This window comes from Alligator mississippiensis, chromosome 5 (genome assembly GCF_030867095.1).
Source record: "Alligator mississippiensis isolate rAllMis1 chromosome 5, rAllMis1, whole genome shotgun sequence".
NCBI classification, from domain to species: domain Eukaryota; kingdom Metazoa; phylum Chordata; order Crocodylia; family Alligatoridae; genus Alligator; species Alligator mississippiensis.
In genome coordinates this window covers 12,339,418-12,364,585 of record NC_081828.1, presented here as the reverse complement: position 1 = coordinate 12,364,585, position 25,168 = coordinate 12,339,418, and the positions used below count along the sequence as shown (strand labels likewise).

Genomic DNA, 25,168 nt, shown 5'->3' with positions numbered 1-25,168 from the left:
CCCATGAACAAGCTGCTATATTTTATAGCATTGTCTTCAAAGTGCCCGTCCCTGCATTTGTTGCGTCCAAATGAGTTCGGACGTTTGATTCCCCTCGGACAACTAGCAGTGGTGCACCTGGTGCTATTGCTAGTTATCCCTGGGGAATGCCTATGCCATGTGCCCTCTGGCGCACAACAGATTACCCCAGATGGTGTAGGGGAGGCTGGGGCCAGCCTTACCTGGGGTTGTGGGGGCCTCCCAGGGCAGCAGCAGCAGCAATTCTGCCACACGGAGCCTAGCCGGCAGTCAGAGCATGGCTCCAACCAGCTCTGGTTCTGAGCAGCACATGCTGCCCCTGAGTGCACTGCTCCACTTTTTTTTCTGATGTTTTTTATTTTTTGACCTCTGGATATCCAGAAGTCAGTCCGCAGCCCCATCCCCATACGCTGCTCCCTTGAAGCATGGATAACAGCTAAACATGTGGTATGTGGCACTGCAGAAGCATCTGCGGCGACACTTGTCTGGATGTAGCCATTGTGTTGACCTCTCCCAAAGCAGTAATCACATTGGCACAAATGGGATTATGCATGTGAATATGAAAGATTTAGTGTGTCCATGAGTTCCCCATCTCCAATAAGTATTCTCAAAATCTAGCAGTGGCCAGCATCTCGCTCCATAGTAATCTCTCTTTTGAGTGTGTGTCCGGTCTATTGTGAGATAAAATGTGAGGTAGGTAGAGCATCATTATAACTGATAATCTCAGTCTCTTTACTCAGTGTTCAGACACATGTTTCATTGAACAATATTAGTTATTGATGTCAAAGAAAAAAACTGTAAGAATTTTTTTCTTTACAAGCTCAAGACACTTTTCCTGATATTTTTTCCAGACTTATACAGCCATTATTGTAACTGGTGTACAGTTGTCAGTTAAAAGCATGTCAATAAAGAAAAACACTTCTACTGTGTTAAATAAAAGATCAAATAAATCAATTTCTGCCTTTCATACGTATCCTAGAAGAAGTGTAAAAGCAAACAAAACTGGTATTTCATCTTAGAGGATGTAAGGTAAAGCTGTGAGGACATAGATTTGCTAGTTTTAAAGAACCACAGATTTCATTTTCCAAGACTGTACCACAATAAAGCATATGATGTTGCTGGTATTGCCTGAAGGCCCCATTCAGGAGTCAGCAGTGCTAGGCACATAGAAGGCTACAGCCCCATCCCATAGAGTTTACGATCTTATTTGGAGCCTACAGTCCATAAAGCCAGTACCTGCTACGCTGGAGTAGCCTGGTTGATTACTTTGGAATAAATGCAATGCATTTGTTATAAAGATGAGAAATATTACGTTGACATGGTGGGTTTTGACATTTTAATATGCTCATGCTCTTTGCTAGAAGTAAAGATTTGAATTCATAAGTGTTAGCACCATCACTTTCATTCTCTGCCAGAACTAGTTCCTTCCGTAACACACACACAGAGATTTTGCAGTTATATATTCATGTGTGTCCCTGTGAATTTGCTGTACAGTAAACACACACTGGGGTAATGCTAACCGGTGCTAATGAACCAAGTGAAATATCAGTTTCTTCATAAATCTAGATGGACATCTTACAGGTTTGATCACTCTTGGTTCTATAATTGTGCTCCTCTGGGTAAGTCACCAGGTTGCCAGCCCTCTCTCTTTCCTGTGGTTCAGTCCTATAATTTTCTATTAATTCTTACTAGAGAGCTAAGTGTGTTGCTACAGCGATTCAATCCTGCCTAACATCAGATGTAGCTGAGCACTCATTGTCTTGTGACCTAATTTACTTATCTGGGAGTAATGCTGAACAAACAATTTACTATTATCACACGCTTCGAGTTTTAAAATGAATTTGCTTTGGCTGCGTCCGTGCCTGCTTTGTGTTCACGTTCTATAAACCTTTCGAGTGGGAGCAATTTAGCTGTGCAAAAGGTCAGAGAAATTGAATATTAAGATCACCATTCAAATACAGAACTTCCTGAAATGGTATAACTGAAGGACAGAGTCCTTAAAACCTCTTATGAGAGCTTGGCAGAGCTGCCTGCATTCTTTGGCATTAGGACCACACAACTAATGCTACGGCTAAATGGTCAGTCTTGTATCCTAGGCTGCCACATTTCACATCCCGTTGGGCACAGCCCTCCGTTTTCTAGGGTAGTGCTTCTAGGGACTTTGGACGTAAGCATTCAGTGTGGATATGCAAGTTATACACCTTCAAGTATGCTCCAACTTCATTTCCTTTGATCAGTTTTTCCTTCTGTGCATTGCTAACAGCGCACGTACAGCAGGGAGCAGACGGGCAAACTAAGGCTGCAGAAATTGATCTGGTGATGTGGGAAAAAATGTGGAATGAAGGGTTGATCTTGGATTTATTCTGCGTTACACTCATGCGAAGCTACTTGGTTTTGTCCTTTGACATGGAATATTGCAAATTCAGGATTGGGATTAGCTACCATTGATACATAGGGTCTCATTCCACTTTTCCCTTTTCTCGGGGACTTCTCTAGAGTTCTTCTGGAGTTTTATAATTTGACCTTGACATAAAAAGCAATGGTGTCATTTCTTCACTTTTAATTGCATGGCTGGGTGATTAATGTTTAAAAAAACCCCCAAACATGGTTCATACAGAGTGAACGTTTCTGCTTAACACGGTTTACCAGCCATAGTCTGTTAACAACTTCATGGCTATACATGGCTAATGGATAGAGTAACAGCTATGCTTCAGCTAATATTAAGGGTGAATTCATAAACATACACCCAGTTTCTCTACTGGAGAAATTGGATGTCTCATTGCACTGAAATAAACTCAATGACAGAGGAACTTTTAGCTAGAACTCTCTCTCTTTTCCCCTCATTCATTGTTATCTTATAGTATTGCTTGTTTTGAGGTTTAAACCAGATTGTTCTTCTCGTCTTTTTGCAATGGTCTGTAAAATTTGTGGCAAAAAGAGAGACATTTTAATGTATATATTTGTGATTGGGTTAGAAATAGCATGGTAAAGGTTATTGTTGTAGAGTGGCACTAAATGACAATGTGAGTATGAGGTAGCGGAAACACTGAACCTCATCTTTGAATCCAGCCAACTTCCCATTGATACGAAACCGGAGGAAGGGGGTCCAAAGTGATCCTAAATTTTCCAGAGTATACCATGCTTCAACCCTGTCCTTTTTTCCAGAATACCCTTGATGCTGAGTGCGAGGGGAGCCCAGAAAAGGGTAATATAGGTGGGCAGTCCCCTACACTACAGAAATATCTTGCTGGCTGGCTATCACAGCGGTATCGTGCTACTCTCCCTGTCTGAAACCAAGCCTAGTTCCTTAATACTGGCCATAATTACCAAAGCATGCTAACCTCAGATCAGTATAAGCAGTTTTGCTCCTCTTCATCTTTGACCACAGACATTAGGTAGTCAGACAGCTGATTATGTGCATGTCTGGTGCAACAGGTTTTCCACATGAGACTCCTCTTACACTTAAGCTTCTCTCACCTATAATATCTGGGTAGCACTTGGTTTGAAAACAGTTTATTTGTTCTCTGCTTCAGGGAGACTGTATATAAATCTTCCCAGTTTTCTTTTAAAGGTGTGCTGGGTTTTCTTATATAGGAGCTATTATCTCCTTCCAGGAAACAACCCTTCATATATTTCTATACATTAGGGCTGGAAGAGACCTTGGAAAATCATCAAGTCCAGCCCCCCACCCCAAGGGCAGGAAGTCAGCTAGGGTCAAAAGATCCCAGCAAGATAAGCATCTAAATGTTTCTTAAAAGAGTAGGTGCATGTTTCTGCCTGGTGGAGGGAGGTGGCGCCCAGCCCCAGGGCTGTGCACCACCTCCCTCCACTGGCCTCAGCTCCCAGCGGTTCCCAGTCCCATGGAACTGAACCCAGTGGAGGGAAGTGGAGCATAGCCCCAGTGCTGTGCACCACCTCCCTCCACTGGGCTCAGTTCCCAGCGGCAGCAGCAGCCTCCTGCCCACACTCTGCCAGACTCCTCCGGGGGTGTGGGCAAAACTCAAAACAGCATTGAAACAGAGAAACCGTTTCAACGAAGCAGAAAGGAACAGTGCTTTAGAAACTAAACTAAACTCGAAACGAAACACTGTTCCATTGAAACGTTGAAACAGAAGTCAAAGTGAAATGGTGCTGTTTCACACAGCCCTACTTTCTGACTGTCTGTACTTAGCCAGTAGGTTAAATTGACCGAGTAAAGTGCAGTAATTAACCAGTAAGTAAGAAAATTAACGTTTTATTTCTTCTTCCTTGCCTCTTATTGGGCTCTTGAGAATAATGCCATAAGGACTCCAAAGAGCAAGATATCAGTCAGCTAATACAAGCAAAATACCTCTAGAACAGGGTTTTGATAAGAGGATGTATACTTGACACAACTACTTGTTTGTAAGAAGTGGATGTTGAGGCTGAAGGCATCTGTCTTCTGATAAGGAGCAGAGCCTGAAGTTTAGAGTAAATAATTTAAAGTGGCTCTTACATGGCACAGAAGGTACTTGTCAGGGTTTCAGCTACCCTTATTTAGAGTTCTGGAGACCAAAGGGAGTCCTGCTAGGAAGTCATTAGGCCACGGAAGAAGAGTAAAACAACATCTATAATCTACACTTTCAAGAACAGGGTTGTAAGAAAAAGCAATTATGTCCTTAAGTCTTCTCATCCAGCATCAAAGCCTGTCAAGGAAAAGCATCTGTGATGTATTTTGCTCCCGACTCTGTCTTTAAGGTCACACAAAATGCCAGATCCTGCACTCAGTTAAAACAGACTAACTGTCATCACCATAGTGTTTTTACCAGGCCATCTGCAGGTGTAATAAAACATAACCTGGCATATTCTGTTAGTGCAGAATGCAGCTGCTCACATCCTTAATGGAACAGATAACTAAGAGTACTTAGGGCTTAGTACTAATTTACACCTCAGCTGGTGTAAATTAACCTAGCTCCCTTGGCTCCTATAAACTTATATCTGCTTAAGTGAGATACCATGCAGAGCACCTGCACCTGGTCCTATATCATTTACAGGTTTGGTGCAAGGGCATTGTATCATCTTTATTGCAAGTATCATCTTTAAAGCCCAGAATTGCCTGGCAAATGGTTACCTGACAGTTCAAATCTTGCCTTAAACCCTTTCTACTATGAGGCTCCTATTTCTGGTTTCATGGAATTAAATGTAATGGTCACTTGGGGGATTCCTCCTCTGGAAATTTCTCATTAGAATAGTATACATGAGCCCAAGTTTACCACGATTTAAATTGTAAAGTACCATGTACTCAGTTAGCTTTGGGTAGACTCTCAGTCTCACTATTTCTTTCTACTAATTTACTGAGAAATTATGTAAGTAATAGCTAAAAATATGTTTAGAAGGAAATGCCCTGGTGTTAAAGAAGTGGTAGATCTAAGGTATAATTGACACAGCAGGTATATTATTGAAGAAATGTTTAAGTGAAACGATTCACTCCCACTTGTTTTCTTTGAATAAAATATTTCCTTGGATTATCAAAATATACATATATTGGTTTGTTTAGGCTTCTTTTAATGTATTTGATTCAAAGCCGAGTTAATTTTGAATGCCGTGTATGCCTTAGCTGTTTAATTTTGAAGGAAATGCCATTCAAAACAATCAGCCTGGAGGTTGCCTCTGACAGATTCCACTCAATCAAGAATCTAAAAGTGTCTGCTTATATAAAATGAACTCATTACTTTAACTTTCTACTGCTTTGTTTTATTATTTATTTTTAGAAAGTGCCTTTAAGCTATTTAGATCTTCCCCCACCGACCTAGCCCAAACCATTTGCTCTAATTGTTGAGAAAACAGATTTTTTTTCGTTTTGTTTTTGTTTTGTTTTGTTTTGTTTTACACGTAGACAATGCCTAGCAAATTGGAGGACCAGTTTTTATAGGGGCACAAAATAGGAACCAAAATCACAATCTCATATTTAACTCTGGCCCTAGAGCTGAATATACTGTGTATTTATGCCTGCCTATTTCCTCAAACTCCTTCTCCTGAATAGTCCTTTACTTGAGACCGACTTACGAATGCAGGGAATATTTAAAAACTCCAAGCAAGGTAAGTCTGAAGAGATATGGCAGAAGAAAAAATGCACAGGATTAACCCATGATCAGTATACAGTTTTCCTTTTATATTGAACAAAATTAAAAACATACGAATATGACACGTATCCGTCAACCTCACTAGAATTATGGGCTGTTGAAATTAGTTTCTATTATCAGAACACTCTACTGTTCTCTAACAGTGAACTGTCACGTAATAAATATCTAAAAGAAAAGTTTGCAAACCCAACGTATGTCATTTAAATGGGTGAACCACATTAGTCAGGCCTTTAAAAGTTGACAGAGACCTCTTGCCACCATAATTTGTATTTAACATGTAGTATATTTAACATGTACTAATAGAGCCTGAGATTCATGTTTCAGGAAAAAAAATGAGTATATCCATTTTCTTTATGCACTGCATTAGCATATAGTGTTCAATTTACTATACAGTGGCAATGAAACAAAACAGTCTTTAAACTAAAATACTTCTTTCCACTTGCTATGGAAATCCCCCTTCATTTTTTTTCATTTAGGTAAGTGTAGATGCACTTGGCAGGGGGGAAGGCTGTTAGTCGCACATGACATGCCATAACTCATAAAAAGAAGTTTTGGTATATAATTGTGCAGACTTCAGGACTTCAGCTAGGCATAGAGAAGGGTGTGTCTGAGTAGGGCAAGGTTTCTTTACCTGGTTCCACTTACCTGGTTCTTTGGACTAACCTTAGCCCTGATTCCATTTAGAATCACAGGGCATGACATGCTTTACTGTGCAGCAGACCAGTCTGCACAGTAGGTCGTGTGTAGGTGCTGACGGGGAGCAAATTTGCTTCTGGTCAGCCACACCAGCAAGAGGCCCGGTCCCAGTGCTGCTCAACTGCTGCCTCCCGCCAGGAGGCGAGAGCTGATCAGGGCTTGCTGCCAACTACCCCACTAGCTGATTGGGGGAGGGAGATGGGAAAGTGTCCCCGCCCCCACAGCTGTTTCCCAGTCATCAGATTGGGGGAGGTGACAATTTCCCAGCCCCCTGCCCCAATCAGTCTATTGGGGCAGGATCCTGGCAAACAGCTGCAGGGGAAGAGACACTTTCCCAGCCCTGGGGTATAGGGCTGAGAAATAGCTGCCCACTCCCTCTAGAGCCCAGGTCTGACCCTGGTGTTCCCTGCCAGCCTGGGGATGGCACCTAGGGAAGCCTAGAGGGAGCCTATCCCTGCCCTGAACTGCTCCTATTGGGAGTAGATTTGCTCCTGACTGGTGCATGTGTAAACATGTTCTCGCAGAAATCTTACTGAGTAGTATTTTACTATGTAGTAAGCTTTCTGTGCATTAATTGCATGTATAGATGCACCCACAGTGAGGTAAATGAATCCACTAAGGTACTGGTGAAAGGAAAGCAATCATTTCCTTTCCTTTTACACTATGAATGGGGTGCAGAGATGCAGGTCCTCAGAGTAGCTTGGGTGTACTGGGACAGAATACTCTCATCACAGGGGAAAATTAGATTATGGCAGGGATGGCCACCTTGTGGCATGCATACCACAAGTGGCATGGGCAGCCTTTGCATGTAGCATGCAGCAAATCAGGGAGGGGACAGGCAGCACAGCAGCAGACAGTGCAGGAATCTGAAAACAGATCAGCAGATTGGGTAGAGGAAAGTGTGGCACTTGGGGAGGGTGCAGGACTAACTTGTGGCACACCTGCTAAAAAGGTTGGCTCCCACTGGATTATGGCATATTCATTTCCCCAGGTTGACAAAAACAGGCATAGGTATTGCCGATTCTTGTGCTTTTGTCATGATGTCCCACTTTTGTAAGATCACAGGGACAAAAGTCAAGCAATTACATTGGAATCTCACTTTTCACTTTTTTAAAAAGGAAGTTTCTAGTGGAGAAAAATTTGGAAACTTGAAGTGAATGCAGTCTAAAGGGTCAAAAGCCAGGAGACCTCAAAGATCCTCAAGTTCGTTATTTTTAATTAACAAGATTGTTAAGCTAATTTTAGGATTTTGTCTAATGGTGGTTGGCAGTTGTGAATATGACTGTGCTTGAGAATTAAATCCATTATATCTACCTGTGAGGTTGAATGGTGCATTAGTGTGATCTTTTCCATATCCTGACATTCGTGTGTGCATATGCACATATAGAAAATAATCAAGTATCTGCATATTTCTGCCAATTACATGATAGCGTAGCATGGGATGATCTACATAATTCCCCAATGGTTTCATCACTAATGAGCAATGGAATCACCCCAAAATTCATGGAATATCATCTGTATAACAAGAACTGTATTCTCTCAACACAATACTATGCATTGTGCATACCTGAGTACATGCAAACACACAGGCTAGATATAAAATTATAAACTTCAGCTGCTTAATAGACATTAAAGAGCTCTTTAACAGCTGTAATACTATGAGCTAGCTGTGCCTCAAGCAAATCAAAATGTAGAAGGTCATACTATGTACAGTTGTCAATTTAATACCTCAGCAGCCACCAGAAAAAAAAATCTACATCACTTGAATCATGTAAAAGGAAAAGTCACTGCACATAATAGAACTTTACCATATGATCAATGAGCCAAGCCCATGATTCAGTGATGTTCCCTTTGCTCCACTCTGGTATAACAGAAGTCCTGGAATACTGTCTGGGATAATGTGGTGGGCATGGAACTGCCATTTAATAACTATACACACACACACACCATAGTTATCCTAGTTATGCAGGCAGACTGTGTAACTATATTGAATTAGTGCAATGACAATTAGGTGCCTATACTTCAGTAAGGGAGAGGGGACTCTTCATCCTGGAAAAGCGCAGGCTCGGGGGTGACCTGGTGATAGCCTATAAGTACATTAGGGATGAGCATCAGGATCTGGGGGAACAGCTGTTCACCAGAGTGCCCCAAGGGATGATAAGGTCCAGCAGTCACAAACTCCTCCAAGACCGTTTTAGGCTGAACATAAGGGAAACTGCTTTACTGTCTGAGTCCCCAAGGCCTGGAATAGATTCTCTCCAGATGTGGACTCTTTTAAGAAACATTTGGATGCTTATCTTAAAAGTGTGCCACCTCCCTCCACTGGGCTCAGCACCCAGCAGCTTGCTGCCTGATAGAGGGAAGCAGAACACAGCCCCGGTGCTGCGCTCCGCCTCCCTCCAGCAGGCTTAGCGCCCAGCCATTTACAGCCCCATGGAACTCAGCCCGGTGGTGGGAGGCAGAGCGCAGCACTGGCTCTGCCCACCTCCCGCCACCAGGCTGAGATCCATGGGGCTGGTGAAGCCGATCAGAGCGCAGCCTGACATTGGGAGGCAGGCAGACCCCCATTGGGTCTGCCAACTCCACAGAGTGCAGCCCAGTGGCGGAAGGCAGGAAGAGCCAGGGCTGTGCTGCCCACCAGGCTGAGCCACATGGGGCTGCAGAGCCACTTGGAATACAGCCTTGGCTCTCCCCTGCCTCCCACCATTTGGCTGCTGTTTCGAAACTTGAAATGTTTTGAAACTTTCAAAATGTTTTGTTTCAAAGCTGTTTCAAACCCCTTCATTTCTTTTCAATTTTGCTGTTTCAAGCTCAAAACAAGTCAAAAGAGTGTCAGAATGAAACAGCTGGTGAAATTTCGCACAGCCCTATCAAAAAGCCTGAGGCTGAATTGATTCAGTCTTTGCACATTAGTCTAAACTGAAGAGATTAAACTAAAACAGAAGTGAACAGGTATTTACCTTTGATTCAGGTAATGCAACCACATGCCTGCACTCATCAAGGCCAGAAGCTGAGGAACGCTAGAGCATGGCTCTCTGGCATATAGCCAGCATAGGCTGTGTGTTCGCTTCCTCTTCCTCCTGCCCCTGAGGTCTCTGGGATTTGCAGTCCCAAAATCACAACAACAGGACTCTGCAGGGTTGCTCATCACTTCTTCTTCCTGCTTCCAGGTGCCTCTGGGATTTGTAGTCCACAGTCACAGCCGACAGTAAGTTTAAGCAGGGGAAGGGGTATTTAACCCACCTCCCTGGCCCCAGACTGCAGCTGGGCTTTGCCTCGGAGGTCAACCAGCCCCCCCGACTAGGCTGAGTCCCCAGCTGGACTTGCTCCCTCCCTTCGTCAGCCAGCCCTCACTGATCCAGCAGGGAAGCAGAGAGCCAGGGCCAGGGTCAGCCCTGCTCTGTGGAGCAGATAGCATGGCCCAGTCCCAGGCTGCAAAGCATGCTGGGGGACTGTGATTTAACTTGAACCAGGAAGAGGTCTGGGACAGAAGTTTCATAAACTGGTTTGACCCAAATCAGTTAATTCTGATACTACATTCAACCAGGTTTCTCTTAAACCAGTTTCAGCCATTTTGAAACTGGTTTATTTGCACTGAGCTTTTGTTCTGTTACAGGTTTAAACCAGTTTCTGATCGCTTTAACTGGTTTATGTGTAACTTCTGTCCCTAGCCACTGCACTGTGCATTAGAGAACAAGATGAGTTGCCATGCATTTTCTGTTCTTTCTGAGTAGTGTTTTACGCATGGCTTTCTGAGGCTTTGATGCCATGATTCCTGAGGCAACTTTTTTTACAAGAAAACTATGAAAATAGTAATCCAGGTTCTCTTCTGCTATAAAGCAGTGTAGCCCTGTTGATTTCTGTGTAGCCTCTGATGATTAGTAAACCCTCAGGCTAACTACAGATAGTTAAAAAGCTGAGGCTGAATCAATTCAATATTCACTGGTTTGTCTAAACTGCATGGATTGAACCAATAAGCAAGTGAACAGACATTCATTTTTGTTTCTGGAAATGCAGCCACATGCCTGCAGTGGCCCAGGACAGGAGCTGGGGAGTGCTAGGGCACCCCTCCCTGCTCAGCCGAAGCAGACAGCTTGGGCCAAGGTTATACTGCCCACTATGTGAGGGGGGATTTGCAGGGAAGTATAAAGCATCCTGGGATGCTGGGAGACTGAGTTAACTTGAATCTGGAGGGGACCTGAGACAGAAGTTCAATAAACTGATTTAACCTGAATCAATGAAGGCTAATACTACATCCATCCAGGTTTATCTTAAACTGGTTCCATTTATTTTGAAAGCAGTTTATGTGCACTGAACTTCTGTTGTGTTACAGATTTGAACTGGTTTCCAATCACTTATACCGGTTTATGTGTAACTTCTGTCCGTAGCCTCAGTCTGGCCTAGCGTTCTCATATAGCACCAAAGTGTGCAAAATGCCTTCCAGGGCCTTGCCTCAGTATTTTTATCTGTAAACCCAAGGGCATTTGTACACATGTTTGCACTGCTTTTAAAAGTGTCTGGTGCTGCAGCGCATGCATTTGTATAAATGGTGAAATGCGCATCAGCACTGAGAAAATGGTGGTGGTGCACTTTTGAACTAAAACATATCAAAGGTGTTTTAATTCGGAAGTGGACCGTCACCATTTTCTCAGTGCTGACATGCATTTTGCTGCTTATACAAGTGCATGTGATACAGCGCAGTGCGCACCAGCTTGCATGCGGAGCAGACTTGATTGATCAAGTCTGATCTGATATGTTGGATCTCTGATGCATCGCAGCACAAAAAGGTATGTGTCTAAATGGTCTAAATGTTTGAAACATTTAAAAAATAATGATTTGCCAAGCTTTGCTGGAATCAATGAACAACATGCAGAATTTTTACTGAGAGAGCATGTTGCACATAAACCTATAGCTTATATAACTCCACAGTCTCAATCTGTATACTTTGCTTTAACATTTTCCAGCTTGTGCATAATATCCTCTCCTACTCATCCCCTCCCCCCCCCCCAACTCCACAGTGAAAAATGCCATGAGAAGTTTTATTACTGGCTGGAGTGGTTTAAAAAGATGTGTGCTGCTCTTGGAAGCCAAATTTAAATATTTCATGTTTAAAAGATTTACAGCATATGCCTACAGGAGAAAATGCAGTTTTCATTATAACCACTAAGGCATAAGGATTAATACTCTTTCCCCAGAACCCACCCCCCTCTCTCTCCCCTCCCAGCAACTGGTTACAACTGACTTATATGTTCCTGGATGAGTAAGCCACGTGCGTGCGTTGGGGTCATCCAGAATGAGATGTATTTTCCAGTAATTAAAGTCAGTTTTTATACCACCGTGCAGAGAAATCCACAGAGACAACAATTCTACAGAAAGATCAAGGAACCAAGTAGCTTTCCAGCCTTCTGGTTATATCATGCACTAGGGAGAGGGGAAGAGGATTGTTTACTTTAATTGAGAAGGGTAAACCCTTTGTATTGAAATGTCTAACCAAAGAAAGTCTCTGAGGGCCCTGGTCTGCCCTCAGTAACACTGCTGTAGCCCCAGTGAAGTTGCTACTGAAGACGGTTCCATGCTATAATAGACACTAATATTTCACCCTTAGGAAGTGTCTCCTCAACAGTAAGTGATGCAGAACATGAACTGATCGAGAATGCAGTCCAACTGCTACATGATAATTGGGCACTTGGGGACACAAAGTGACATGTTGCGCAAATGTTTTCTGGGAGGTCCCGCTGTAGCAAAGCCAGTTTGTTACTAATGGTCTGTTGAATGCTACACATGTTTCTTCTGTGTGTATGGTACGGTTATTCTTTCTAATGATTTCAGAGTGCAGTCAGTGCGCCATATGACTGATGGTAAAATCTGATTCAAAATGACAAAGTTGCACGACCGATGGAGGATTGGTAGAGATGGCCAAGTGAAGTGACACTCGGAAAATAAATAAATAAATTCCATAAACTAATGGTCAAATCTTGAAGACCTTATTTAGAACTTAAGTCTTTTATTTTTTTTATCGGAAGCATGTTAGAGACTGGAAGGCTATGTTGCATAACGTGACCGTATGTCCTGGTTTGGCCGGGAATGTCCCAGCTTCCCGAGGCTGGCCCCAGCCAGTTGGTCAGAAGTCCCCAGTTGGAGTCTGGCAGAGAGGTGGAGCGGCATGGAGTACCAAGCAGAAGTGTTATTGTCAGAGAGGCACAGTGAGAGATGAGAACTAGGTTTTTGGCTATTTTAAAACTTTCACTTGTTTTTCAGAAAAGCAGTGAATTGTTGGCTGGTAAGTTTGTGAGGTCAGAAATTATTCAGCCAATCATCAGAAATTTAACTTTAGTTCATTTGCTGAGTTAGTTCTCTTTGTGCTGTGAAAGTCATCTAGCTTGTTTCCTTTCATACTTCTATAATCCCACTATAATTACCGATCTGAAATGTAGTCCTCAGATAACATTTTAATAATGTTGTCAGGTATTATTTTTATACCTGGTAATTGTTTTTTTAGTATACGCTATAGTGTGTGTGTGTGTGTGTGTGTGTGTGTGTGTGTGTGTGTGTGTGTGTGTGTATGCATACACATACTACGTATATGCCTGGAAATATAAATATGATTTGGTTTCTTTTTTTTTACTAGTTATAAAAATATTTCAAAAGCCTATTTACAATCTTAAGTATGCATTTATTGATGTATAAATAGACATTTCAAAAGTGATAGTTTTGCTTACTCAAATAGAAATTGCAGATGGAAAAATATTTGGGTTTTTTAGCCCTCCTTTATACAAAAGTCGTGTTATTTTGCGGGTGGAGCATGCCAAATACTTCCTCTAGTCAGGCCATTAAAGATTCCCATTAACATCTGTAGAAGCAGGACTTGTCCTGACAATTAATTTTTATTACAGAACTTATAAATATCTCAAAAAATAACTGTTTTTAGCATCAGTCCTGACATAGCTTGCTAGAACTGGTACGTGAACAGTATACATTTATACCATACGATAGTGGCATGCAAATCAACGGCATTTGTAATGTGTTTTGCAGTTACTGAAGTGAGTACAACAGCTTGCTACAAGACTGGAAGGGCTTTCATTTCAATATTGAAGTCAGTCATTATAGAGGTTATCATTTTCATGCTCAGAAATTCATGTCATTTTCATAAATCATTCATTTCATTTCATAAATCATTCCTTGCAGCAGCAGAATGGGAACTTATTGCTGGACATTGATGAAAATCTTGTTTCGGTGACTCAGGTAAGGTTGTGACACTAAAGATGCTATAAGGAAATGTAGCTAAAATTGCCACGAGGAGTAACACAATTTGAAAACTTTCAGTTCAGGATGAACTGTTCCAGGATGAGTTAATGCCAAATATGAATAATTTAATGTAAAAGATGGAAAAATTCAACTATGTAGACAGGCTAAAAGTAGTATTAAATCATGGAAACAAAGGGTAGGGATTGCTGACCAAAACCTGATGTTGTAAATGGATGAAACTCTTCTTACCTAAAAGGAGCTGCATTCATTCACACTGGCAGAGAAACAGGTTAAGACCAGAATGCAGGATCTCACAGCCAATCCTGGGATTTGGATGGCCTTTAAATGCAGATCCTAAGATTGCTACTCAAATCTTTCTTAGTAAATAGTATATGAAATTATTATCCAACTTATTTTTTAGCCTTGGTGTATGCAACATTGCTATTGCATGAAAATTAATTCTCCTCTGAATACATTACTCTTCTGCTGGGGCATTACAAATAGGAATTTATAAAATAATCAGTAAAACCAAAGTTAAGCCCATTCCATCTTGCTCTGTCCAGCTGTTTTTATGGCCTCCATCACTGTAGTACCAGCATCCCTGCCAGGAGGCAGATGGTATGATCCCAGTGCATGGGTGGATGCAGGATCATAGCGGCAGGGCTGTGGTCACACCACCCTTGGCTATGTGTGCATACACAGTAAGGAGTTTCTTGTGAATGTGCCACTCAGCTGAAGGGGGTATGACCACAACCCCTCACTGTGGTCTTGAATGTCGGTGAGATCTCTGGCATGTCACCGCATCTCCTGCTGGGAGCTCCAGATTTGCCGTGGGCTTCAGAGCTCATCAGCTAGTCAGTGTGGGGGTCTGTCCAGAGAACCTGCTTTCAAGCATCTCCAGACCCTGCTGCTGTTTGCTCTTTTCCTCCCTCCTTTCCCTCTCCTCTCCCTCCCCCCCACTTCTGACCATCACCAAAATTCATCAACAGGAGAAACAAAGAGACGAGAAGCGGCGAGAGCTCCAGAACTGCATGCAAGCAGGGGCTATGTGTCAGTGCTGGCTACTTCTCCCCTCCTTCCCCTGCTGCTGTGGGAACAAAGGAGGGGAAGAGTGAGCAGCAGCAGCACTGCATAGCTTCTTGAAAGCAAACCCTGCTCTGACCAGCTGCTGAGCTCATAGTGCTCACGTACATGCAGAGCTCAAAGCAAGAGCTGCCCTGGCATGCTGATAAACTCTGAGCTTGCAGTGCGTGCCATGCAGAGTCAAAGGGGGAGTGTGTGACCACATCACAATCTCCCTCTGGACCTGCCTCTGTCCCAGTCTTGAATTTCCATGAATTTCCACGTCCTATAGCACTCTGAATCATCAGGGGACCGATCCCATGGGCCAGTAAGCACCCAATGAAGTGGATCAGCTGTGCTGGAATGTATTTTGGTAATGTCTGTTTATAGCCTACATAAAGTTTGGCTGTTGTCACAAGACACCTCCAGGAGCCACAGGTAATAGTCAGCATGACGTATTATTATTCAGACTTTCCTAGACATTTGTAAGAATAAATGGCCGTGACATTTGCACACAGAACACACTAACTTACTCAGTCCTTTGTAAAAGTTGCTTCTAACAGACTTTCATATTTAATGCACTAAAGAATAAATGGAAGCAAGTTAAAAAATGAAGGGTTCTAATCTTCTTCCCATACACATGTGCAAATCCCATTCACATTCATATAATAAGGCCCCTGCGAGACATTCAGGTAAAGGCATGATAGGATCTGATGTGTGATCTCCTGCCATGCCACACGTGCATAGCAGGAGGTATGATTGTGGGATCCAGCATCAGATCCAATCACGTCTTATTGCCAGTGCAGAGGGAGCCTGGGATTACTATTCTGGGCCCCCTGCACTGGCAAGCGGCAAGCTCCTGCATCTGGGAGCTTGCAGCAGACAAGGCTTATGGCCAGGGGAGAGCCCCATAGATTGCCATGGCTGTGAACCCATGACCGATGGGACTCTCAGCTGCAGCAAAACCCCATGCATTGGCAATGTGCCACACATTGCTAGGGACCTACTTAGATCATGGTTTCACAATTTTTTTGGAAACTGCAAAAAACAACCATCTCCACAAGCACTGTGAAAAATGGGGTTGGCTGCAATGTCCCACAGAATCAACCCCCCCCCAACAAAAAAGAAGCTCATTTAAAAACAAAGTTTTAAATGTAATCCTTAGATTTATAATAATACGCTCATTTATATGCTATTTCCACAGAATTTTCTATCTAATTATGCATTTTTTGCCTCTTGGCCAATCAGCAGCGAGGGATGGAACCACTAGGGCCCCCCACCAATTAGTGGTGAGGGGTGGAACCGCCACAAAATGCCCGTGAAATCAACTGTGAGCTGCAAGCAGGCCACGAAAAGCCGGCTTTGCCACAATTTAAGTAGGTCCCTACACATTGCTACGGTTGTCACCTCCATCAGCTGCAGGACTCGCAGCCACAGCAGCTGCCCACAGGGCTGGGCGCCCTGTCAGCTGGTGGGGCTCACAGCCATAGCAAGCCCCTGGCCACCCAATCAATTAATGGCATGCTAAGAATGAGCCACAAAGTTTTCACATTTTTTGTGGAATAAATAACTTTGTGGCTTATTCCTTGCTTTGTTCCTCCGTTAATTGATTAACTGTATGGCTGGGTCACAGCTTAAGACATGATTAACTGGTTAATCACGTCTCAAGCATGATATGTAGATGGGGCCTAGGAGTCAGGCAAGATTGCTGCTCTGGGCTGTGGATTTTCAACACGTCTATTAGGCTGATGTGTCTAGAGAATAATTAACCCATTAAGTTTTTTATTCTGATGCTTTAGTGTATGAGGAAAGGAGAATGATATGATTGGTATGTTGGCTGGTAAGGGAAAATGGTTAAAACCAGAATCCCAGTCTAATTAATTGTTCAAGAATTATCAGAATATAATTATGTTCCACAAAAAGTAAAGAAAAATTCTTGCTTTTTTAAGTAAGTGTTTTCATAGTTGTTGTTTTGAGGGGTTTTTTGCAATAAAATATGAAACAGCATATATTTTGTTTTTAAATTTTTTACCATAAGGTTAGAAAATTTTAGAGGGAAAAATAACTTCAAAAAAGCAAAAGAATTGAACCATCTCTATAAATTGTTTGTTATTTTTATTATTCTACTTACCGATTTATCACGGCAGGTTGATAATGATACAGTAATTCATACCGCATGGTTACAAGAGTAATATGCCTTTATCAAATACATCAGGTATTGTTAGGTACTGTACAAATCCCTTAAAAAAAAACCACATAGCGTATGCTGCTACGGTAGTACTCCAGAAACAGATAAAGTAGCTCTTTCAGAGAAAATTGCTTAATGCCAAATAAAATATGAATTTTTAGGAGATTAAGGTAGAAGAAATCACTACTGTTTGTTAAATCGCTATGAACCCCGGGTTAAATCACTGTGAACCATGCTCACAATATTTTAGCTTCTGCTTAGCAAGGGGCAGCAGGTTAGGTTACAATCTGAAAAAGCAAGACTTCTTCTGAATTCCTTGGACAAAAAATTGTCTCGGGCACCCTCCCCAGTCTAAATTTCTCACTGTGGGATAAGACAACAGAGGGAAAATACCTTTATTTTGAACATATAAATTCTCCATGTTTATTCATTGTTTTCACTGTCCTGCACGCACCATCTTTGCTTCTGCTCAAGACTAAATAGTAATATATTCTTCTTTTTGCAGGCTGTTACCCAACTAGAGCTTTTTGGGGACATGTCCACTCCTCCCGATGTAACCTCTCCCCCAGTAAGTACCCAGGGGGAAAAGTGCTCTTCTTACAGTTCCAGTCATCTTTTTACCTTGCTTAAAAACGTCTGGATGCAAAGATGTCCAAGAGCGGGGAGGAAGGGGAGGCAGGGTTTCAAAATGTTTTTCAAGTCATAGTAAAACACAAGTAAACTGTGAATCAAATAAAGTAGAGGGGGTGAGAGGGATTCCTTGTTTGCCCATTACTGCTCCTCTGTGATGTTACTGGTCTTTTTAGTGTAAAAAGGTGGCCTAGTATGGCAATGCTCTAGGTGGCTGCAATCTTGCATTTCCTTCCTATGTGCTCTGTTGTCCTGTCTAAAACACAGCATCCCAATCCTGTACTTGCAATAAGAGGAAGAATTTCAGAGGCAGTTATAGCCTTGTGTGAAATCACTCTTCAGTTACTTTAAAGATGACATCCAAGTGCTACAGTTGGACAGAGAAGAAGAATCTAAAAACAAAGGAGGAAAGTGCAGATGATGTTTTAAACAGAAGACAAGCTTGGGATAAGCTTTCTGCCTTTTAGTCAACGAGAGTGTTTTTTCCAAGTCACTTTAAAGCTTCACAACAGATTGTGCGCTTGAGGGGTATTAACAGGCATCTTCTCCAGACGGGGAAGCCGCATCACTGAAAGGATAGCAACAGTTGCAGACTTTTTGCTGCTGCTAGAAATAAAGTTTGGCTCTCCTGTCTCTTAACCCATAGCTTTAACAACTAGATCAGGCTTCTGCTAATGTGTAGGGCTTAGTTCCAGTTATGCTGATGAATAGATAATACTGTATAATAACATTTTCAAAATATTTGCAATCATTTTACCTTACTTTAAAATATTTCCTAGCCTATTGCCTGTGTGTCCCAACCGGGGGAGAAACCCTCAAGCCCCAAAATCATAGACATTTTCTACTCTGAAAGAACAGATGGTGTCAATAATTTGCCCATAATACAGGATTGTGCAAAAACTTGCACTTATCTCTTCATGTTACAGAGACTTCCTTTCTCCCCCACTTATTTTCTCCTATTTCTAGCTGCTGCTGCTTTTCTTTCACCTCTTGCTTGCTCTATCAGTATCTTTCTTCTTCTCTCTGTCTCTCTGGCTGTCTTTCTTTCCCTCTCCTTTTAAAAGTAAAAGGTGTAACCAGATTTGCCCATCGTTTTGGGGTGTGCTCATTTATTAGGGGTATGTTTCTGGGGTCTCTATCAATGTGCTGCTTGTGTTACTTGCGTTTTCAGATGGAGCTGTATCTCTCCCTTCTGCAAGTCCTCACTCCCTATGGAGCTGTCTTGCAGGACTCAGTTTCAATGGGGCTGGGTTCTTCCAGCCACCAAATCAGTCAAATGCATACACATACACACAGAGATTAATGTGACGTGCCTGACTCGGCTGGGTTGATCAGCATGGACAGGCTGACACCCTCATATGCCAGGAATCAGTTCATTAAGGTAACAACAAAATGCAGTCAGACACAAGCATGCAGGTGAACAGAATACCTCTGAATCAGGCTGGGTGTCCAGCTGACACCCTCATGGGCCAGCATTTAGTTCATTAGGGCACGTCTGAGCCAAACTAGATCAATCAGCCTGTACAAGCTGATCCCCTTATGCGTCTCAAACTCATCACATCCCAATCTTTTGCCCTAGCTGTCCTAGTAGTGATAACCTCTTGATGAGCGGACCCTACAGTATTCTTGGGCTTTACAGGGATCTTTGGCTTAGATAAAAGAAGCACTGCTGCAGAGCAAGTGGGGAAGGGGAAATAGAGAAGGAAAAATACACCTGGTTACCACCAGTTTGACTATAAAAGTTATTTACTGCTAAATATATGAAATGTATGATGGTACTAGTAGTAATATCCATGTAAGGAAAAACAAACAAAAACAATTACAATATTACCCTGGTTCAATTGAGTATTTGGGGAAACCTAGCTCAAGCCTCATTAATAAAATTCAGGTTCAGAAAGCTATGCCTTGAGAGAGAAAGAGAGAGCAAGAGCTGGGATCTCACCATTCCAAGGCACTTGGGTGTTTCATTGACGGGCAATGTTCCCAGCATGACCGTTGAAGGTTAAACCGGTGACCAAAAGAGACGATCTGTTTCTTCCAGCTTCTCGAGAACAGCAGTGGACGGTGTCAGAAAGATTTGTCCCTCTTGAAGCACACTGTTTGCTGCTTTACAGCTTTCTTATACCCTTAGTCCAGCCTCTTCAAAGCATTATTTTAATTGTGTACATCAAGAGGGTCCCAAGCCATCATTGACATGGAAAATCCTGTTATAGAAAATTTTAATTTAAATGAATTACCTTTTTCATTGACAAGGTTTGGAACATCTCAGCTGGTTTGGAATAGCTCAAGAAACTGGTTAACAACCAGGAAAAACATAAAGTTTTAAGGAGTAACCAGACACCTAGGAGCCAGTTCGAAATTATTATGAATATAGAAGATATATTGGAAGGGATACCACATTGTTTCTTCTCAGATGGCCTAGCTATGCTTGCACTATGAAGTCAGCATTGGTATTTTGTATTTTACCTGTTGTGAATAAGCCTCAGCTTAGCATGACTTTCAGATCTTACTGTAGTCTTTTAACAGACTTAAGGGGATTGATTACTTGGATTGTTCATAAAATTTGTGGGGAGGACTTCCACCAGTGATCCCAGGAAAAGTATGACATCATTTGTGGTCAGGGTTCCAACAGGCTGGATGTTACGATGAACACTCAACCATTGTTTAAATGTTGCCCATACCCACTCTGCCTCGGTCTCTAGCCCAGCAACGGAGTTTTAGTCAATCAAGTTTAAATAGGCCTCTCATACTGGGACTGGGAAATGTACAGCCTGAGATGCCTATTAAACTTTTCTTCTGCTTAGTTCTGGTTAGATGAAGTGTGTGGGAGGGGGGGAATAAAAAAAGCCCTTTTTCAGTCCAGGAAGCTGGGTGCCAGGGCTCCTTCAGGAACACAGACCTGACAGGTAACAAAGGGATGTGGCACTGCAGTGCATGCCAGCTTCCCAGCAATCAGCAGAAACAGCAGCTGATTTATCACCAGTGTATTTTATTCCTGTCTCATTTTATAGACTCCTGCAACTCCAGGTGATGCCTTTATCCCATCTTCATCCCAATCACTTCCTGGTAGTACAGACATGTTTGGTTCTGTACCGTTCAGCACTGCTGCCGTACCCTCAGGTAAGACAACTGTAGAATTATTTCAAGAGAGATTTTTGCAGTCCTTTATTTTGCAAATATTCATTTGACAAAACCATGTGTCCTTTTCTGGCTCGTATCTCAACATCCAAAACATAAGGGATAAAAAAAGTGTTCTACTACAGAACTGTGTCTGTTCTAATAGAATTGCAAAGAGTCCGCAGTAAAGTGCTGCCGAACAAAGGCAATCCAGTTATGTACCAGATGGAGACTGCATTATAGAAACTTTGCTAAAATTCTTCCTAGGAATTAAAAAAAAGAGAGCTGGGACTTAAATGAAAGTTTGGATATATTATTTAAATACTTATGAGATATTATAGCAGGAGGATATTTACTGGTAGCTTTGAATTTGCAGTAATAACAAGGGATAGTCTGGACTACATCTAACCAATAGGGACAGGGTATGAGACATTAAGAATGAGTGTGCATGTGGATGTGGGTAGGGGCTAATTATTCCACTTAGTCAAATTGTAATATTTCAGCCACACTTTCCAATCTTCCTCAAAAGAGGCAGAACTTCCAGGGTCTGCCCCAGGCAGGAGAGGCAACAGGAGCTGGGTCAGCTGCAGAAGCAATGCCAGTTGGATTAGCAGTGAGGGTGGCTTGCCCACCCTAGACGCTATCTAAGTAGACACCTGAGACTTGTGTCATTAAGCTACTGTTCCTCAGTTCTCAAAATTCAGAAATTATGGAGTAATCTATATTGAGGCACAGGATGTGTTGGTTTGATTCCTGGTCTCCCCATCTCTTTCTTTCGGGGCTGCAAGAGCTTAGACCACTGCAAAAGCATCTCATTCTTACCCATTTGGGAAGAAGAAAAAGGGGGTGCCTTGAATCATGCAACAGCAACTTTCAAAATGCTCAACCTTTTACTCTTTTGTACTGCAACATCTGTCTCTAAGTAGAACATGGTGCATAGCCTTTCGCTCTGCCCGTGGTCATGTTTAAGTTGACACTTGAAAGTAGCATGCTTCATACTTGCCCTTGCATGTCAGGCGTTTATAAAAAAAAATGACTATACTTTGTAAAACCATCCAGTATCCCTCAACAAGAAATATTGTGGGAGCAGGGCTGGGCTTTATGGTTATGGTCATTGCCCTGACAAGGTTGTGCAATACCTTCCATGACAAAAAAAGAAAATCCATAACCACATATTTAAGTACATGTGTAGCTGTGTTGTGTTTCCTTTCATTGCTCTCAGCTAAATGATTTCAAGATCAGTTGCATATGGTTTTTACCTGGGTGTCGTGCCCCTTTACAGTTTGCACTACCATAAATCTAGAAATAAACAAAAACATACAGGGTAAGAGTAGGTTTCTTTTATGCCACGACAACAGAAAAAAAGAGAAGGGAAATGCCACACTATAAAATATTAACAGTAAATTAACATTATTAATGTAGCACTTGGGTCTCATATTAATATATCACATTTTGTCTTCATAAAGCATAAGTGCGTTGGTTTCTTCTTTAATGGAGATTTGCAGGGCAGAGGTTTAGAAATCTTTTCTTACATACCAAGTTGAAAGCTGCTTTCAATTAATCTTTTCTCTTACAATCGTAAATGACATCGGGTCTGATCCTAGAATCCTTTTTCAGTCAAAACCTCCAGTTTGAAAAGAAAGTTTGATCTGAAAACAAGTCAATTCAAAACTTAAATAATTTATTTACTCCAGTTTTTTTAATCTTCAACTCTTTAACTGGGTTTTCATTACAAAGTTCTCCCTAAAGCAGAATTTAGCATACAAAGCGCAGCATTACAGACCTTTCTTTTTCCAGGTCGTAATCAGTTTTAAATCAATTCCATGGTTCCTTAGCCACTTTAGGGTGCTTCTGTAATTGGTAGTAGAAGGCAGGGGAGATTTGTACCTTATAGGCTAACAAAAAAAGTAGATACTTAATCATAAGATTTCATGAGCTTCAGAAGATGCTGTAATAAGACATGCATAGAGCAGTATTTTTTTTTCATCTGATGAAGTGAACCTGGGCTCATGAAAGCTTGCCCCCCCCCCCAACCACACGCATCATATTTATTTGAAAATGTCAACCCTGATAAATTAGAGTCTATATATGGACAGTTTATAAATTTGTTTAATTTTCCGGGTATCGAATTGGAGGGTTCTCTTAAAATTGTCCTCCCCACAACAGAGAAAGCAGTGGCTGGGGTGGGGGGCAAGTCAAGTGACTCTCTTGCCCTTGACCCCACCACTTCTTCCCCTTACAGCCTTCCTATCCCCTCCCCGCCATCAGCACCCTCCACCAACTCCCTACAACCTCTGTCTCTCCTCTCCCATGCCCCACAGTTTCTGCCCCTTCCCACCCCCCCCCCCCAGCCTTACTGTCACATGCTGCTGGGTTCTGTGCTCCCAAAGCACAGCGTGTAGAAGCACAAGCCCTGCTGGCCATGGAGCCATGCAGTGCTGCTGTTTGGCTGGGCAGGAGCCATGCAGCAGTGTTGGCAATGCTGGTTATTCAAGCAAAGGATGGAGTTCCCATGTGCTTGGTACCCAGGAGAAAACCCAGCCTGAGACAGAGCTGAGCTGTGCCTGACAGTAATGGGAGGAAGCAAGGGGAGCGGGGGCAGAAGCTGCAGAGGGCAACTGGAGGTGGGGGCAGGAGGCTGCTATGGGTCCGACTTGAGATCAGAGTCAGAGCCACAGCAGGCACCTGCCCCCTCCAGCTTTGTACACAAATCTAAAACAAGGGGCTTTTTCCCCCCATGCTGATATGTTGGGGGGACCCTGACCTTAGATCCAAGTAAATATGGTATATATTTGGGTATTCTACAAGGTACAAATCTACGCTGCCTTCTACTTGACTTCAGATTAACATGGCTAACTATGTCTTTGTACAAAATTGTAGAGGTCAAGCCTGCTTTTCCAGGTCCATTTGGCTATGTTGTAACACATACATGTGCATGGGCAATGTGCAAGGGGTACAAGGGGCATGTGTCCCCCCAGATTCCTGTGCTGATGGTGGGGTGCAGAGCTGCAGCTCGACTGGATCTAGGGCCCAGCAGTAGCAGGGATAGTGGTGGCACAATTTCTGCACTAATGGCAGGGTGTGGGGCTACAGCCCAGCTGGTGCCAACACCCAGCAGCAGCAGGGCAGTGGCAACAGCCTGGAGTTGTGCCCCCCACTGTCAACACTTATGTGTTGGCTGTGTACATGTATATGCATACATGTGCACCTTGGCCCTGTTACTTGTATCTTTCTATCTTTGGATTACTGCACATGACATATTTACGGTAAAACCTATAGATATCTGGGAAACAGATCATTGAAATTTAGCCTACCCTTTGCTAAGTATCACTTCTCACAAGCAGCTCATAACCCATAGTCTCTATAGTCTGTGCCAGCTCAATTTCTGCATTCAGTTAAAGATATTGATTGTGCTCTGGAAAGTCATTAATGGTCTGCATCCATCTTAAAGACTTTCTCACTGTGAGGACTGTGAGGTAGAGTATCAATTGTAGTTGAAAAAGGTCCTTCAGCTAGGAGTCCTCTGGTGTTTATGGGAAGGGAGCTGTCAGTATGGTGGATTCACAGAAGTTTAGGGCTGGAAGGGACCTCGCAAGATATTGGGTCCAGCCCCCCTGCTGTGGGCAGGAAAAACTGCTGGGGTCAAATAACCCCAGCAAGGCATGCATCCAGTCTCCTTTTGAAGATCTCCAGGGTAGGTGGCTGCACCACCCCTGCTGGGAGTCTACTCCAGAGTCTGGTCTTGCTGTCTTGACTGACAGAAGGGACTTGGCTGGGCGACTGTAGGGCTGCAAGCATGGCCAGGTGCTGCACGAGCTAACGAGCCAAGCCGCCTTAGCTGCAGATGTAACAAACTCTTATCTTGCATTGGCCAGGCACAGCGAGAGGCCTGCAACACACTCTTTCCAGTTGACTTACCCGGAGGGCATTTTTCCTGAGGGACTTTCTGTTTGGAATTCACCAAACTCAGATTTCGTGATTTCCATTCCTCCACCCCCAGCCATTTCACACACAGATTACTTTTTCACTCTAGTTTCTGGGGACGGGATAGGCTGAGGCATTCATGATTTGGAGGAGTGGAGAAAGAAATCCTTTCATTTTGATGGGTTGC

General features: G+C 42.7%; 1 protein-coding gene across 28 annotated transcripts in view; it reads left to right on the top strand.

The window, feature by feature from the left end:
• DAB1 (DAB adaptor protein 1) overlaps positions 1–25,168 on the top strand; it is an 830,004-nt gene that overhangs the window by 785,887 nt on the left and 18,949 nt on the right. For 24 of the 28 annotated variants that reach the window (XM_059727867.1, XM_019479247.2, XM_019479246.2 and 21 more), the window contains 3 exons: positions 14,001–14,057; positions 17,816–17,878; positions 20,952–21,060. In XM_059727867.1, the coding sequence (XP_059583850.1) occupies positions 14,001–14,057; positions 17,816–17,878; positions 20,952–21,060 (229 nt within the window). The remainder of the gene's footprint in view (positions 1–14,000; positions 14,058–17,815; positions 17,879–20,951; positions 21,061–25,168) is intronic. The other 4 variants (XM_059727879.1, XM_059727885.1, XM_059727882.1 and 1 more) reach the window with 1 other exon arrangement.